This window comes from Salvelinus fontinalis, chromosome 30, assembly GCF_029448725.1.
Source record: "Salvelinus fontinalis isolate EN_2023a chromosome 30, ASM2944872v1, whole genome shotgun sequence".
NCBI classification, from domain to species: Eukaryota; Metazoa; Chordata; class Actinopteri; order Salmoniformes; family Salmonidae; genus Salvelinus; species Salvelinus fontinalis.
Window position 1 is genome coordinate 33,841,632 of NC_074694.1, and position 16,665 is coordinate 33,858,296.

General features: G+C 42.9%; 1 protein-coding gene across 1 annotated transcript in view; it reads right to left on the reverse strand.

Annotated features, from left to right (window-relative positions):
- The window catches only part of LOC129829065 (glutamate receptor ionotropic, NMDA 2C-like), a 110,211-nt gene that overhangs the window by 19,003 nt on the left and 74,543 nt on the right, over positions 1-16,665 (reverse strand). Inside the window, exons 10-13 of the mRNA XM_055890537.1 lie at positions 12,886-13,054; positions 10,489-10,642; positions 9,683-9,808; positions 2,145-2,374 (exon numbers count right to left, since the gene is read on the reverse strand). Of these exons, the coding sequence (XP_055746512.1) occupies positions 2,145-2,374; positions 9,683-9,808; positions 10,489-10,642; positions 12,886-13,054 (679 nt within the window). The remainder of the gene's footprint in view (positions 1-2,144; positions 2,375-9,682; positions 9,809-10,488; positions 10,643-12,885; positions 13,055-16,665) is intronic.

Consider the following 16,665-nt stretch of genomic DNA (forward strand, 5'->3'; position numbering starts at 1 on the left):
TGTTTCTCATTGTCTGACAGTCCTTTAGGTGCCTTTTGGCAAACCCCAAGTCGGCTGTCATGTGCCTGTTACTGAGGAGTGGCTTCCGTCTGGCCACTCTACCATAAAGGCCTGATTGTTGGAGTGCTACAGAGATCGTTGTCCTTCTGGAAAGTTCTCCCATCTCCACAGAAGATCTCTGGAGCTCTGTCAGAGTGACACTTGAGTTCTTCGTTACCTCCGTGACCAAGACCATTCTTCCTCGATTGCTCATTTTCTCCAGTCGGCCAGCTATAGGAAGAGTCTTGGTGATTCCAAATCTCTTCCATTTAAGGTTGATGGAGGCCACTGTGTTCTTGGGGACTTTCAATGCTGCAGACATGTGTTGATACCCTTCCCCAGATCTGCGCCGTGACACTATCCTGTCTCAGAGCTCTACTGACAATTGCTTCGTCCTCATGCCTTAGTTTTTGCTCTGACATGCACTGTCAACTGTGGGACCTTACATAGACAGGTGTGTGCCTTTCCAAATCATGTCCAATCAATTGGATTTACCACCTGTGGACTTCAATGAAGTTGTAGAAACATCTCAAGGATGATCAATGGAAGCAGGATGCACCTGAGCTCAATTTCGAGTCTCATAGCAAAGGGTCTGAATACTTATGTAAATATGTTATTTCAGTTTTTATTTATTTTTTAATTTGCAAAAAATACTAAAATCTATTTTCACTTTGTCATTATTGGGTATTGTGTGTAGATTGATGAGGAATAAAAAATAATGTAATACATTTTACAACAAGGCTGTAACATCACAAAATGTGGGTCTGAGTACTTTCTGAACACACTGTATTTTATAAGAAGATACTCTAGAAAGCTGTAATTTGTAAAAAATAAAATTAAATAAAAAAATGGGACCACATACTTATGTCATGCAATAAAATGCTAATTAATTACTTAAAAATCATACAATGTGATTTTCTGGATTTTTGTTTTAGATTCCGTCTCTCACAGTTGAAGTGTACCTATGATAAAAAATTACAGACCTCTACATGCTTTGTAAGTAGGAAAACCTGCAAAATCGGCAGTGTTTCAAATACTTGTTCTTCCCACTGTATACATTTTTATTTAGTTCATTTAACAGATGCTATTATCACACCATAGCACCATCAGACTTCTGATACCAATGTTGGGTGAAAGGGTGCCACAAAATTGTGAACCGCTATAAAAATAAAAAAAAGTATTTTGTATTTTGAAAATACAAAAATTACAGCTTTCAAGAGTATCTTGCTACAAATTATATTGGAGTGTAGTTCAGCCCAGTGTAATTCAAAATACACAATACTCAGAAGTAATTGCAATATGTATTTCAAATATATGTAACAGACATACTGCCAATCTGGTCACAGCTCAATAACCCAACTAAGTGCCCCAACTGCTGGGTCAAAAATATCTATTTACCCAGCGATGGATTGTTCACCCAGCATTTTTTTGAGTGTAGTACTTCAACTCAGGGCCGTTTGGCCAAGTCAGTTCAGAGTTGAGAGGATTCAGAGTGCAGGATGGATGAAACCTTTGACAGAACCACACAGAACCCAGACGCTCATGAAACTCAATTAAAGTGCAAATAAAAACTCTCCATTATAAGCTGTTAGTATTGACCTTCAGAGCCCTGTGAAGATGGATGGACCTCTCTACAATAAGATCCCGTGTGTGTGTGTTCACTGTCTGAGAATAATATAATACTGTCTTAACACCTCCCCTGAGGCCCTGGCTTTTTCTCTCTCTCTGTATCTATTCTTTGTTTATTTGTTTCTCGCTCTCGCAAGTCAAGTTTATCACTTGCTATTTTCCTCTTCTGTGATTACACTGAGGAATAGCGAGCCAAAGGAAGAAGTAAGTGTGTGTGTGTGTGTGTGTGTGTGTGTGTGTGTGTGTGTGTGTGTGTGTGTGTGTGTGTGTGTGTGTGTGTGTGTGTGTGTGTGTGTGTGTGTGTGTGTGTGTGTGTGTGTGTGTGTGTGTGTGTGTGTGTGTGTGTGTGTGTGTGTGTGTGTGTGAGTAAATGCTATGGTCGGACAGGGAGAATCTTTGACAGAACGAGCCCAGAGAGGACAGTTATCAGGATGGATGGATTGATGGATGACTCAGGGATTGATTAGTTGTCCTACCTTCTTGTCAGACAGTCCAGACACAGTGTCTATGTACTGCTCCTGGATCATGAAGGCAGCCAAGTTGGCAGTGTAGGAGGCCAGGAAGATGACAGCGAAGAAGGCCCACACCAACACCATGATCTTACTGGTTGTGCCTTTAGGGTTCTCAATGGGGACTGAGTTATTGAACACGATGCCCCACAGTAGCCACACTGACTTCCCTATGGTGAAGGTAGGACCTCCGGGCGCTGGGGGGGAAGGAGCAGAGATGGGCAGTATTTCTATTACATATACACTACCTGTTAAAAGTTTTAGAACACCTACTCATTCAAGGGTTTTTATTTATTCTTACTATTTTATACATTGTAGAATAATAATGAAGACATCAAAACTACGAAATAACACATGTGGACTCATGTAGTAACCAAAAAAGTGTTAAACAAATCAAAATGTATTTTATATTTGAGATTCTTCAAATAGCCATCCTTTGCCTTGATGACAGCTTTGCACACTCTTGGCATTCTCTCAACAAGCTTCACCTGGAATGCTTGTCCAACAGTCTTGAAGGAGTTCCCACATATGCTGAGCACTTGTTGTCTGCTTTTCCTTCACTCTGCTGTCCAACTCATCCCAAACCATCTCAATTTGGTTTAGGTCCGGTGATTGTGGAGGCCAGGACATCTGATGCAGCACTCCATCAATCTCTTTCTTGGTCAAATAGCCCTTACACAGCCTGGAGGTCTGTTTTGGGTCATTGTCCTGTTGAAAAACAAATGATAGTCCTACTAAGCCCAAACCAGATGTGATGGCGTATCGCTGCGGTAGCCATGCTGGTTAAGTGTGCCTTGAATTCTAAATAAATCACAGACAGTGTCACCAGCCAAGCACCCCCACACCATAACACCTACTCCTCCATGCTTTATGGTGGGAAATACACATGCTGAGATCCTCCGTTCACCCACACTACGTCTCACAAAGACATGGCGGTTGGAACCAAAAATGTCCCATTTGGACCAGACCAAACAACAAATTTCCTCCGGTCTAATGTCCATTGCTCGTGTTTCTTGGCCCAAGCAAGTCTCCTCTTATTATTGATATCCTTTAGTAGTGGTTTCTTTGCAGCAATTCGACCATGAAGGCCTGATTCACAGTCTCCTCTGAACAGTTGATGTTGAGATGCGTCTTTTACTTGAACTCTGTGAAGCATTTATTTGGGCTGCAATTTCTGAGGCTGGTAACTCTAATGAACATATCCTCTGCAGCAGAGGTAACTCTGGGTCTTCCATTCCTGTGGCGGTCCTCATGAGAGCCAGTTTCATCATTGATGGTTTTTGCGACTGCACTTGAAGAAACTTTCAAAGTTCTTAACATTTTCCAGATTGACTGACCTTCATGTCTTGAAGTAATGATGGAATGTCGTTTCTATTTGCTTATTAGAGCTGTTCTTGCCATAATATGGACTTGATCTTTTACCAAACAGGGCTATCTTCTGTATACCACCCATACCTCGTCACAACATACCTGACTGACTCAAAAGCATTAAGAAGAAAATAAATTGCACAAATTAACTCTTAAGAAGGCACACTTGTTAATTGAAATGAATTCCAGGGGACTACCTCATGAAGCAGGTTGAGGTAATGTCAAGAGTGTGCAAAGCTGTCATCAAGGCAAAGGGTGGCTATTTGAAGAATCTCAAATAAAAAAACAATTTGATTTGAATAACAATTTTCCGTTACTAAACGATTCCATATGTGTTATTTCATAGTTTGATGTCTTCACTATTATTCTACAATGTAGAAAATAGTAAAAATAAAGAGAAACCCTTGAATGAGTAGGTGTTCTAAAACTTTTGACCGGTAGTGTATTTGAAATACATATTTTAATTACTTCTGAGTATTTTTCTATTTGAATTACACTGGGCTGAACTACACTCCAATGTATTTAGTATTTTCAAAATTGTCATTTGTATTTTCAAAATACAAAACACTTTACATTACCAGTTAGAGGCGGGGGGGTGTTAGGGAGGTAGAGATTAGATGTTTGTTTAATAAACCCAAGGTATCATAACAGCCTCATTAGCAGATGTCCAATTGGATGAATGGATCAGTAAAGCTCCCAAGATTCAGTGTTGTTGATGTGTTTCATGGAACATAATCCTTATACGTCCATGTTCCTATACTGTTGATGACAGAATCATGAATTTCCAATTAGCTTATTTCTATAGGCCCCTACTAGGTCTTATAGAGAGCTGAAAAGGTCAAACTTATATAATGTTTCTATTCATAGGTCGTTCCCTAACCCATCACTCAACCCAGCAGCATTAGCGGTCCTCTCAGCATTAGCCTAGCCACTGAAAGGTTAGCCATTAGCCTGCCTCCACCTGGTGTGTATCATGTTGAGGAAGACAGCATTAGCCTCTAATTGTGTGTCGTGTTGGGGAACACTGCGCTTGCCGCTAGCTTGCTTCTAGCTGTGTGTCGTGTATGGGAACACACCCTCAGTCCATCCATCTTGGTCATCTTAGCAGAGTCACATCCATCTCCGTCAAATTAGCCTAGCGACAAACGTTAATTAAACCAGGAAGTGACCTTTCAGACAGTGAGACGAGAGCGAGCTCTGGCATCTCGGCATGCTGGGATTGAATAGCCGTCTTCGTTGTGTGTAAGGCTATACCCCACAGTCTCTCGGGGACTCTCGGTCTGACATTCTGTTTCATAACCTGTAAAGCAGGCTTCTCCAATAGGTGGCCCGTGGGCCAAATTCCATTGGTGGGTGATTTTATTTGGCCCCCCAAGTTGTCAGAAATATACAGTACCAGTCAAAAGTTTGGACACGCCAACTCATTCCAGGGCCAAGAAACACGAGCAATGGACATTAAACTGTTGAAAATCTGTCCTTTGGTCTGGTCCAAATAGGAGATTTTGAGAGGCAGAGTCGGTGAATGAATGATCTCCGCATGTGTGGTTCCCACCGTGAAGCATGAGGAGGTGTGATAGTGTGGGGGTGCCTTGCTGGTGACACTGTCAGGGATTTATTTATAATTCAAGGCACATTTAACCAGCATGGCGACCACAGCATTCTGCAGAAATACGCCATCCCATCTGGTTTGGGCTTAATGGGTGTTTTTCAACAGGAAAATGACCCAAAACACACCTCCAGAATGTGTATGGGCTATTTTACCAAGGAGAGTGATGGAGTGCTGTATCAGATGGCCTGGCCTCGATTGAGATGGTTTGGGATGAGTCGGACAGCAGGGTGAAGGAAGAGCAGCCAACAAGTGCTCAGCATATGTGGGAACTCCTTCAAGACTGGAAAAGCATTCCAGGTGAAGCTGGTTGAGAGAATGCCAAGAGAGTGCACAGCTGTCATCAAGGCAAAGGGTGGCTACTTTGAAGAATCTCAAATATAAATATATTTTGATTTGTTTAACAATTTTTTGGTTACCACATGATTCCACGTGTGTTATTTCATAGTTTTGATGTCTTGACTTTTATTCTACAATGCAGAAAATAGTAAAAATAAATAAAAACCCTTGAATGAATAGGTGTGTCCAAACTTTTGACTGGTACTGTCTATATACAGTTGAAGTAAGAAGTTTGCATGCATACACCTTAGCCAAATACATTTAAACTCAGTTTTTCACAATTCCTGACACTTTATCCAAATAAAAATTCTCTGTCTAGGTCAGTTAGGATCACCACGTTATTTTAAAAATCTGAAATGTCAGAATATTAGTAAAGAAAATTATTTATTTCAGCTTTTGATTCTTTCATCACATTCCCAGCGGGTCAGAAGTTTACGTACACTCAATTAGTATTTGGTAGCATTGCCTTTAAAATGTTTAACTTGGGTCAAACGTTTCAGGTAGCCTTCCACAAGCTTCCCACAATAAGTTGGGTGAATTTTGGCCCATTCCTCCTGACAGAGCTGGTGTAACTGAGTCAGGTTTGTAAGCTAGCACATGCTTTTTCAGTTCTGCCCACACATTTTCTAGATGATTGAGGTCAGGGCTTTGTGATATCCACTCCAATACCTTGGCTTTGTTGTCCTTAAGCCATTTTGCCACAACTTTGGAAGTATGCTTGGGGTCATTGTCCATTTGGAAGACCCATTTGCGACCAAGCTTTAACTTTCTGACTGATGTCATGAGATGTTGCTTCAGTATATCCACATAATTTCCCTCCCTCATGATGCCATCTATTTTGTGAAGTGCACCAGTCCCACCTGCAGCAAAGCACCCCCATAACATGATGCTGCCACCCCTGCGCTTCACGGTTGGGACGGTGTTCTTCGGCTTGCAAGCCTCCCCCTTTTTCCTCCAAACATAACGATGGTCATTATGGCCAAACAGTTCTATTTTTGTTTCATCAGACCAGAGGACATTTCTCCAAAAAGTACAATCTTTGTCACCATGTGCAGTTGCAAACCGTAGTCTGGCTTCTTTTATGGTGGTTTTGGAAAAGTGACTTTGCTTCTTCCTTGCTGAGTGGCCTTTCAGGTTATGTCAATATGGGACTTGTTTTACTGTGGATATAGATACTTTTGTTCCTGTTTCCTCCAGCATCTTCACAAGGTCTTTTGCAGTTGTTCTGGGATTGATTTGAACTTTTCGCACCAAAGTAAGTTCATCTCTAGGAGACAGAATGTGTCTACTTCCTGAGGAGTATGACGGCTGCGTGGTCCCATGGTGTTTATACTTGCGCACTATTGTTTGTACAGATGAACGTGGTACCTTCAGGCGTTTGGAAATTGCTCCCAAGGATGAACCAGACTTGTGGAGGTGTACAATTTTTTTTCTGAGGTCTTGCCTGATTTCTTTTGATTTTCCCATGATGTCAAGCAAAGAAGCACTAAGTTTGAAGGTAGGCCTTGAAATACATCCCCAGGTACACCTCTAATTGACAACAGTTATGTAATTTTGCCTATCAAAAGCTTCTAAAGCCATGACATCATTTTCTGGAATGTCCCAAGCTGTTTAAAGGCACAGTCAACTTAGTGTATGTAAACTTCTGACCCACTGGAATTGTGATACAGTGAATTATAAGCGGAATAATCTGTCTTCAAACAATTGTTGGAAAAATTACTTGTGTCATGCACAAAGTAGATGTCCTAACCGACTTGCCAAAACTATAGTTTGTTAACAAGAAATTTTTGGAGTGGTTGAAAAACGAGTTTTAATGACTCCAACCTAAGTGTATGTAAACTTCCAACTTCAACTATATATATATATATATATATATATATATAATTATTTTAGTTTTTGGACTTAAGACTGTAAAATCACCAGGAAATGAGCTCAAAGTAATTTTTATTTAGTACAGTTGCAGTCGGAAGTTTACATACACTTAGGTTGGAGTCATTAAAACTCATTTTTCAACCACTCCACAAATTTCTTGTTAACAAACTGTAGTTTTGGCAAGTCTGTTAGGACATCTACTTTGTCCATGACGCAAGTAATTTTCCAAACAATTGTTTGGTGGTTGAAGATATCCCTCTAGTGGTGTGGGGGCTGTGCTTTGGCAAAGTGGGTGGGGTTATATCCTGCCTGTTTGGCCCTGTCCAGGGGTATCATCGGATGAGGCCACAGTGTCTCCTGACCCCTCCTGTCTCAGCCTCCAGTATTTATGGTGCAGTAGTTTGTGTCGGGGGCTAGGGTCAGTCTGTTATATCTGGAGTATTTCTCCTGTCTTATCCGGTGTCCTGTGTGAATTTAAGTATGCTCTCTTTAATTCTCTCTAATTCTCTCTTTCTTTCTTTCTCTCTCGGAGGACCTGAGACCTAGGACCATGCCTCAGGACTACCTGGCATGATGACTCCTTGCTGTCCCCAGTCCACCTGGCCGTGCTGCTGCTCCAGTTTCAACATTTCTGCCTGCGGCTATGGAACCCTGACCTGTTCACCGGACGTGCTACCTGTCCCAGACATGCTGTTTTCAACTCTCAAGAGACAGCAGGAGCGGTAGAGATACTCTCAATGATCGGCTATGAAAAGCCAACTGACATTTACTCCTGAGGTGCTGACTTGTTGCACCCTCGACAACTACTGTGATTATTATTATTTGACCATGCTGGTCATTTATGAACATTGGAACATCTTGGCCATGTTCTGTTATAATCTCCACCTGGCACAGCCAGAAGAGGACTGGCCACCCCTCATAGCCTGGTTCCTCTCTAGGTTTCTTCCTAGGTTTTGCCCTTTCTAGGGAGTTTTTCCTAACCACCGTGCTTCTACACCTGCATTGCTTGCTGTTTGGGGTTTTAGGCTGGGTTTCTGTACAGCACTTTGAGATATCAGCTGATGTAAGAAGGGCTATTAAAATAAATTTTATTTTATTTACAGACAGACAGATTATTTCAGAAAACTATGTCATGGCTTTAGAAGCTACTGATAGGCTAATTGACATCATTTGAGTCAATTGGAGGTGTACCTGTGGAATTTATTTCAAGGCCTACCTTCAAACTCAGTGCCTCTTTGCTTGACATCATGGGAAAATCAAAATAAATCAGCCAAGATCTCAAAAAACTAATTGCAGACCTCCACAAGTCTGGTTCATCCTTGGGAGCAATTTCCAAATGCCTGAAGGTACCACGTTCATCTGTACAAACAATAATATGCAAGTATAAACACCATGGGACCACGCAGCCGTCATACCGCTCAGGAAGGAGACACATTCTGTCTCTTAGAGGTGAAAATACTTTGGTGCGAAAAGTGCAAATCGATCCCAGAACAACAGCAAAGGACCTTGTGAAGATGCTGGAGGAAACAGGTACAAAATTATCTATATCCACAGTAAAACAAGTCCGATATCAACATAACCTGAAAGGCCGCTCAGCAAGGAAGAAGCCACTGCTCCAAAACCTCAATAAAAAATCCAGACTACGGTTTGCAACTGCACATGGGGACAAAGATCGTACTTTTGGAGATATGTCCTCTGGTCTGAGGAAACAAAAATAGAACTGTTTGGCCATAATGACCATCGTTATGTTTGGAGGAAAAAGGGGGAGGCTTGCAACCCGAAGAACACCATCCCAACCGTGAAGCGCAGGGATGGCAGCATCATGTTGTGGGGGTGATTTGCTGCACGAGGGACTGGTACACTTCACAAAATAGATGGCATCATGAGGGAGGAAAATGATGTGGATATATTGAAGCAACTTCTCAAGACATCAGTCAGGAAGTTAAAGCTTGGTCGCAAATGGGCTTCCAAATGGACAAACATACTTCCAAAGTTGTGGCAAAATGACTTAAGGACAACAAAGTCAAGGTATTAGATTGGCCATCACAAAGCCCTGACCTCAATCCTCTAGAAAATTTGTGGGCAGAACTGAAAAAGCGTGTGTGAGGAAGGAGGCCTACAAATCTGACTCAGTTACACCAGCTCTGTCAGGAGGAATGGGCCAAAATTCACCCAACTTATTGTGGGAAGCTTGTGGAAGGCTACCCGAAACGTTTGACCCAAGTTAAACAATTTAAAGGCAACTGAGTTTGAACCTGGGTCTCCTGTGTTAGCCCTCTGAGCTAAATCCAGGCTAGCAGACAGGTTTGTCTCAACTCACCTTTAGCACTGACCAAGCTTCGGTTGTACCCGACAGGACTGAAGTACTCAAACACGAATACAGTCACAGCGACCACGGTCAGGCACATTACAAACATCATCACCCACACCGCTGGGCTATAGGGCTCTAGTGGAGAGGAGGAGAGACAAGGAGGGGAGAGAGAGAGCGGGAGGGAGGGCAAAAGAGAGAAGGAGAGAGAGACATCTTTCTTTTCAGGTATTTTGGACTGGCCAATAATGGCTAACAATGTCTTCTGCATAGTATCTAAAGAAGAATTAAAGGTAATCATGGGATTCTTAATCCATTCCTTTGGTTGTCGTGTTAGCTTTTGTACTGCCAGGCTTAAACAAGGTAATTATAGACAATTTGAAGACCAGGGAGAGAAGAGGCAGAGATAAAATTATTAATATTAACATGGGAAAATATCCAGCAACTTGTTTTCATTTTGATTTTGTTGTTTCAGGGTTTATGTCGGATTTAGTCATATCTGCGGGATAAAACTTTAATCTAAAGTTTCCTAAAGCAGAAAAAACAGACCACTGAGACAGAACTCAGTAAAGTAGGCCACACACACACGTTTGCGCTCACTGAGCGTTGCCATGGGAGCTAGCGGTCCTGCTGCATCCATGGGGAGAGGCAGCATGGCCGACAATACAGGTAAATTACTCTTAGACACACATCTAGGATTATCTTTTCCTCCCCATATCCCAATGACAGCTATTGAAGTAATTAAACTAAACTGACCTCAGATCAAATTCTATTTACATTATCTAAAGTCAATCAATGAATCAATCCTACTCTCTCACCAAGGAAGGCGGAGGGGGAGACAGTCCCATTGCTACGGGCAACCATGACGCTGATGCCCGTCTCAACGAAGGGCACGGAGAAGTCGATGATCTCAGAACGCTCCTCATTTATGGTGAGAGAACCTATGGCCATGTCTGCTTTCCTATAGAACACCTGGGAGAGGAGAGGGTGAGGAAAAGAGAGTGGCTGGTTGATGCATGTACATCTTTCCATTATACAACTGATTTCCTGTACATAATCCCACTGCTAACGTACAGTGCATTCAGAAAGTTAAGACCCGTTCACTTTTTCACATTTTGTTACGTTACAGCCTTCTTCTAAAATGTATTAAATAAAAAATGTCCTCATCTATCTACACACAATACCCCATAATGACAAAGCGAAAACTGGTTTATAGAAATGTTGGCTAATTTATAAAAAATAAAAAAATATAAAAAATACCTTATTTACATAAGTATTCAGACCCTTTGCTATGAGACTCGAAATTGAGCTCAGGTGCATCCTGTTCCCATTTATCCTCCATAAGATGTTTCTACAACTTGATTGGAGTCCATTTGTGGTAAATTCAATTGATTGGACATGATTTGGAAAGGCACACACTTGACTACATAAGGTCCCACAGTGGACAGTCAGAGGAAAAACCAAACCATAAGGTCGAAGGAATTGTCAGCAGAGCTCTGAGACAGGATTGTATCTAGGCACAGATCTGGGGAAGGGTACCAAAACATTTCTGCAGCATTGAAGGTCCCCTAGAAAACGGTGGCCTCCATGATTCTTAAATGGAATTAGTTTGGAACCACCAAGACTCTTCCTAGAGCTGGCCGCCCGGCCAAACTGAGCAATCGGGGAAGAAGGGCCTTGGTCGGGGAGGTGGCCAAGAACCTGATGGTGACTCTGACAGAGCTCCAGAGTTCCTCTGTGGAGATGGGAGAACCTTCCAGAAGGACAACCATCTCTGCAGCACTCTACCAATCAGGCCTTTATGGTAGAGTGGCCAGACAGAAGCCACTCCTCAGTAAAAGGCACATAACAGCCTGCTTGGAGTTTGCCAAAAGTCACCTACTGTAAAGGACTCTCAGACAATGAGAAACAAGATTCTCTGGTCTGATGAAACCAGATTGAACTATTTTCCTGATTGCCAAGCGTCACCTCTGGAGGAAACCTGGTACTATCCCTACAGTGAAGCGTGGTGGTGGCAGCATCATGCTGTGGAGATGTTTTTCAGTGGCAGGGACTGGGAGACTAGTTAGGATCGAGGGAAAGATGATTGGAGCAATGTACAAAGAGTTCCTTGATGAAAACCTGCCCCAGAGCGCTCAGGACCTCAAACTGGGGCGAAGGTTCACCTTCCAATGGGACAACAACCCTAAGCACACAGCCAACAGAACGCAGGACTGGCTTGGGGACAAGTCTCTGAATTTCCTTAAGTGGCCCAGCCAGACTCCGGACTTGAACCAAGATTGAACATCTCTGCAGAGACCTGAAAATAGCTGTGCAGTGATGCTCCCCATCCAACCTAACAGAGCTTGAGAGGATCTGCAGAGAAACTAATTATGGGGTAATGTGTGTAGATTGAGGGGGGAAAACGATTGAATCCATTTCAGAAGAAGGCTGTAATGTAACAAAATGTGGAAAAAGTCAAGGGGTCTGAATACTTTCCGAATGCGCTGTATATAAGAATTGCACAATATGGTATTTTTCTCTAGAATTACCTCAAAATATATCAAACACATACAAAGTATTGAGCCTCTGGGCAGAGGAATGCAGGCAGTGATGTTCTCATGAGGAACACCTGTTTAGGCGTACGCCTTAGGGTGCAACTGTGTTTGATGTGTGAGTTTTGCATCTTCAGCACCATATGTGCATGTCCTCATACACCATTGCCTAGTTAAAATGCACCATCAAAGAGATAGGCAGCGCTACTGTACACCTAGCCAGGTTACCACTGCCACTGACCACTGCCTCTTGTTCTCTCCTGCTCCCAAGGAACACACAGCACATAGTTAGGAGAAGGAGCACTGTAGCTATTTATGGAGAAGCTAGTTCCTATTCCAATTGTTATCGTTCTGGGATTTGAAACAGCGGCATTCCAGCTACTGGTACACCTCTCGAGCCTCTATGCTACTCCACCACCTCTGCCCTAGCACAGACATCTCCTGTAATGTTCTGCACTCCTGGTCCTGGAAAACTACTGGGTGTGCAGGCTTTTGTCCCAGGCCAGCACTAACACGCTTGATTAGACTAATCAACGGATCATGAAAGCCTTGATAAGTGTAATCAAGTGTGTTATCAGAATGCAAGTGGAGCTTTCACCCCATTGCTTACACCTATGGATTACTCTCAGATCCCCATGGACTAGGGTTTGATATGGGGTTTGGCATTAGTGGTCCTCTCACCTCTCCGATCATGCCGTTCCAGATGCCACTGATCATCTTTCCATGTTTCCCGTTAGTGACCAGGTAGAGGTCGTAGGAGAACTTAATGGTGCGAGACAGCTTCTTCAGAATGTCTATACAGAACCCCTTACAGCACAGCTTGGTGTAGGGCTCCGAGTGGCCCACAATACTGCAGGGAGAGGAGGAGCACACGCACAGAACAGAGCTTAGTAAATTCTTCAGTGACCTGAGATATTGCAGAGATAGACCCACACACAGAGAGAGAAAGAAAGAACGTAGGTGAAGCATGATACGTTTTTGGAGAAAGAAGAACAACTCCTAATTGACCTAATAGGTCCTATTATTGACCTCCTAAACAGCAGTAGCACAGTGAGTCCTGATGGCTGGAGATGTGAGACATATCAGATCAATAAGCTAAACAGCATCATAGCAGAGCAAAGAGCTAACTGTACTCTGTACTAATGACTGGGAATCAAGGACCTGGTCTGCAGACAGGAAAGACAACAGTAAATCGGTATCCCCCAGACACACACACACACAAACATGCAAACAAGCGTGCGCATACACATAAACAGAGACAAAGATGCACGCACGCAGGCAGAGGGGCAGGCAGGCACACACACACACTTAGTCCAGTCTGAAACCTTGGATGTCTGAGGGCCGGAGACAGACTCTAAACACAGGCCATTAGGGTGTTTGGAGGAACATTGACACACACACACACATAGAGCGGTGATGATCCGTCACCTCCAGCCTGCCCTCGACCCCACTGTCTAATGATGTGTAGGTAGAGGGGGAGGACAGAGAGAGAGGGATGAAAGAGAGGGGATAGTTGTTGTTGTTTGACCTAGAGTAAAGAGGTCTGTCCCCGTCTCCCTCATCTCACCAGCTGCCTGGGGTAAACGCTGCAGGTTAAGAGCTCTGAGTTAGGGTGTTCTAATATATGTGTGTGTGTGTGTGTGTGTGTGTGTGTGTGTGTGTGTGTGTGTGTGTGTGTGTGTGTGTGTGTGTGTGTGTGTGTGTGTGTGTGTGTGTGTGTGTGTGTGTGTGTGTGTGTGTGTGTGTGTGTGTGTGTGGATGCTACACAACTGCTTCCTCTACCCCCAACCCTACACACACACACACAGAGACACACCTGGGGATTAGCGATGGCTCTGTTGCTCCAGGGTTCTTCCCTGAAACTACAGCATTGTGAAACAAAGTGAACAGAGGGAGGAAATCTAAAGCTTTAACACAAAAAAACTTCCTTTGCTATGAGGAAGGAAGATAGAGAATGGTGGAGAAAGAAATAATGAGGAAGGAAGATTGAGAATATATGTTTCAGTGGGGAGATTGCCAGTGGTGTACCCTTAGGTATGTGATGCTAATAGCTATGGCTCGATTGCAACCAACAAGCAGAATGTAATGCACTCCTGCAGGTTAACGTTGGATTTATTAAAACGCTACAAATGGGAGATGACTAAGCTTGATCGCGACAAGAAATGCACAAGGATAAAACGGCACATCAGTTGATCTCTCGCTGTTACCGTGTCAAGTGATTATAATACCAGATAGCTGGTCTAGATTCTCTACTACCGCCCCGAATGAAATATCAACCTATCAGAAGCATCAGAAATCAAGGCTGATGGATGTAAAAAAAAAAATACAAAAAAAGAGACTTATTTGAGTATAAGAATATAGAAGTAGTAGCCCTCATTTCATTCAAACGCTTCACCTTAAATGGCAAAATAAAATAATAATTGCCTTTCAATATACACTGCTCAAAAAAATAAAGGGAACACTTAAACAACACAATGTAACTCCAAGTCAATCACACTTCTATGAAATCAAACTGTCCACTTAGGAAGCAACACTGATTGACAATAAATGTCACATGCTGTTATGCAAATGGAATAGACAAAAGGTGGAAATTATAGGCAATTAGCAAGACACCCCCCAAAAAGGAGTGATTCTGCAGGTGGTGACCACAGACCACTTCTCAGTTCCTATGCTTCCTGGCTGATGTTTTGGTCACTTTTGAATGCTGGCGGTCCTCTCACTCTAGTGGTAGCATGAGACGGAGTCTACAACCCACACAAGTGGCTCAGGTAGTGCAGTTCATCCAGGATGGCACATCAATGCGAGCTGTGGCAAAAAGGTTTGCTGTGTCTGTCAGCGTAGTGTCCAGAGCATGGAGGCGCTACCAGGAGACAGGCCACTACATCAGGAGACGTGGAGGAGGCCGTTGGAGGGCAACAACCCAGCAGCAGGACCGCCCTCTCCGCCTTTGTGCATAGTTAGTTTCATACTGATGTCACATCTATGCCAATATGGCTCAAATTTGCTAGCCACTACTGTCACGACTTCCGCCGAAGTTGACTCCCCTGCCTGTTCGGGCGGTGCTCGGCGGTCGTCGTCACCATCCTACTAGCCGCCACCGATCCCTTTTCGTTTGTCTGTTTGTTTTGTCTTATTAGTTGCACCTGTTTTTTGTTTCGTAATTAGCTTCCCTATAATTAGGAGTTTAACCCGCCCTTGTTTTGTGCGGGATTGTTTTTTGTTACGTGTGTGATTTTTGGGTGTTTGGCAAGTGTTCTCTCTGCGCCCTGGATGTTCGGGCTTATTTCAGTTTTGTTAAGAAAAAATCGAAGGAATATTTTTCCAAGCGGCTCTCTCTCTCTCTGCGTCTGGTTCTTTCGCCAACCTAGTCCCGCGTGACAACTACAGTATACTGATGTATTTGACACAAGTGCTCATTGTGCAAATGTATTTGTTTTCAAACATTTGAGACTAAATGTAGTTTTCATGTCAACAATCTAAGCCAACTCTGTCTGTTTTGCCCCATAGTTGAGCACGCATCGGTTTTGTTGCCGAACAAACCAACCTGTTTACACTACTCTCACTTATTGGAGTTCAGTTATCTTGCCAATGAGACCAGCCGCTGTCCAAAGAGAGGAGTTTTAATGAGTAAAAAAAAAACGTTCAATTACACCAAACATCTGCTACGGAGAACAGCTATGTCACCCAACACATGATTAACAGCCTTTATTTTACTTTCACTAACTCTCTATCTCAATCTCGTTCTGGTTTTCCCTGGTAGCCTGTAGTGTTGATTAGTACGAGAGAGAGAGAGAGAGAGAGAGAGAGAGAGAGAGAGAGAGAGAGAGAGAGAGAGAGAGAGAGAGAGAGAGAGAGTAGCCTGGCAATAGAGACAGAACGCCATAGAAAAACATGGAAGGTCAGAGAAGAAAGACTATGTAAGCACTGTGGGTCGGGTAAAGTAGATGATGAGCAGCTCTTCCTACTCCACTGCTCAAAATACGGATCAATCAGAGGTATTTATATACAGTGGGGCAAAAAAGTATTTAGTCAGCCACCAATTGTGCAAGTTCTCCCACTTAAAAAGATGAGAGAGGCCTGTAATTTTCATCATAGGTACACTTCAACTATGACAGACAAAATGAGAAAAAAAAATCAAGAAAATCTGATTTTTTATGAATTTGCAAATTATGGTGGAAAATAAGTATTTGGTCAATAACAAAAGTTTATCTCAATACTTTGTTATATACCCTTTGTTGGCAATGACAGAGGTCAAACGTTTTCTGTAAGTCTTCACAAGGTTTTCACACACTGTTGCTGGTATTTTGGCGCATTCCTCAATGCAGATCTCCTCTAGAGCAGTGATGTTTTGGGGCTGTTGCTGGGCAATACGGACTTTCAACTTCCTCCAAAGATTTTCTATGGGGTTGAGATCTGGAGACTGGCTAGGCCACTCCAGGACCTTGAAATGCTTCTTATGAA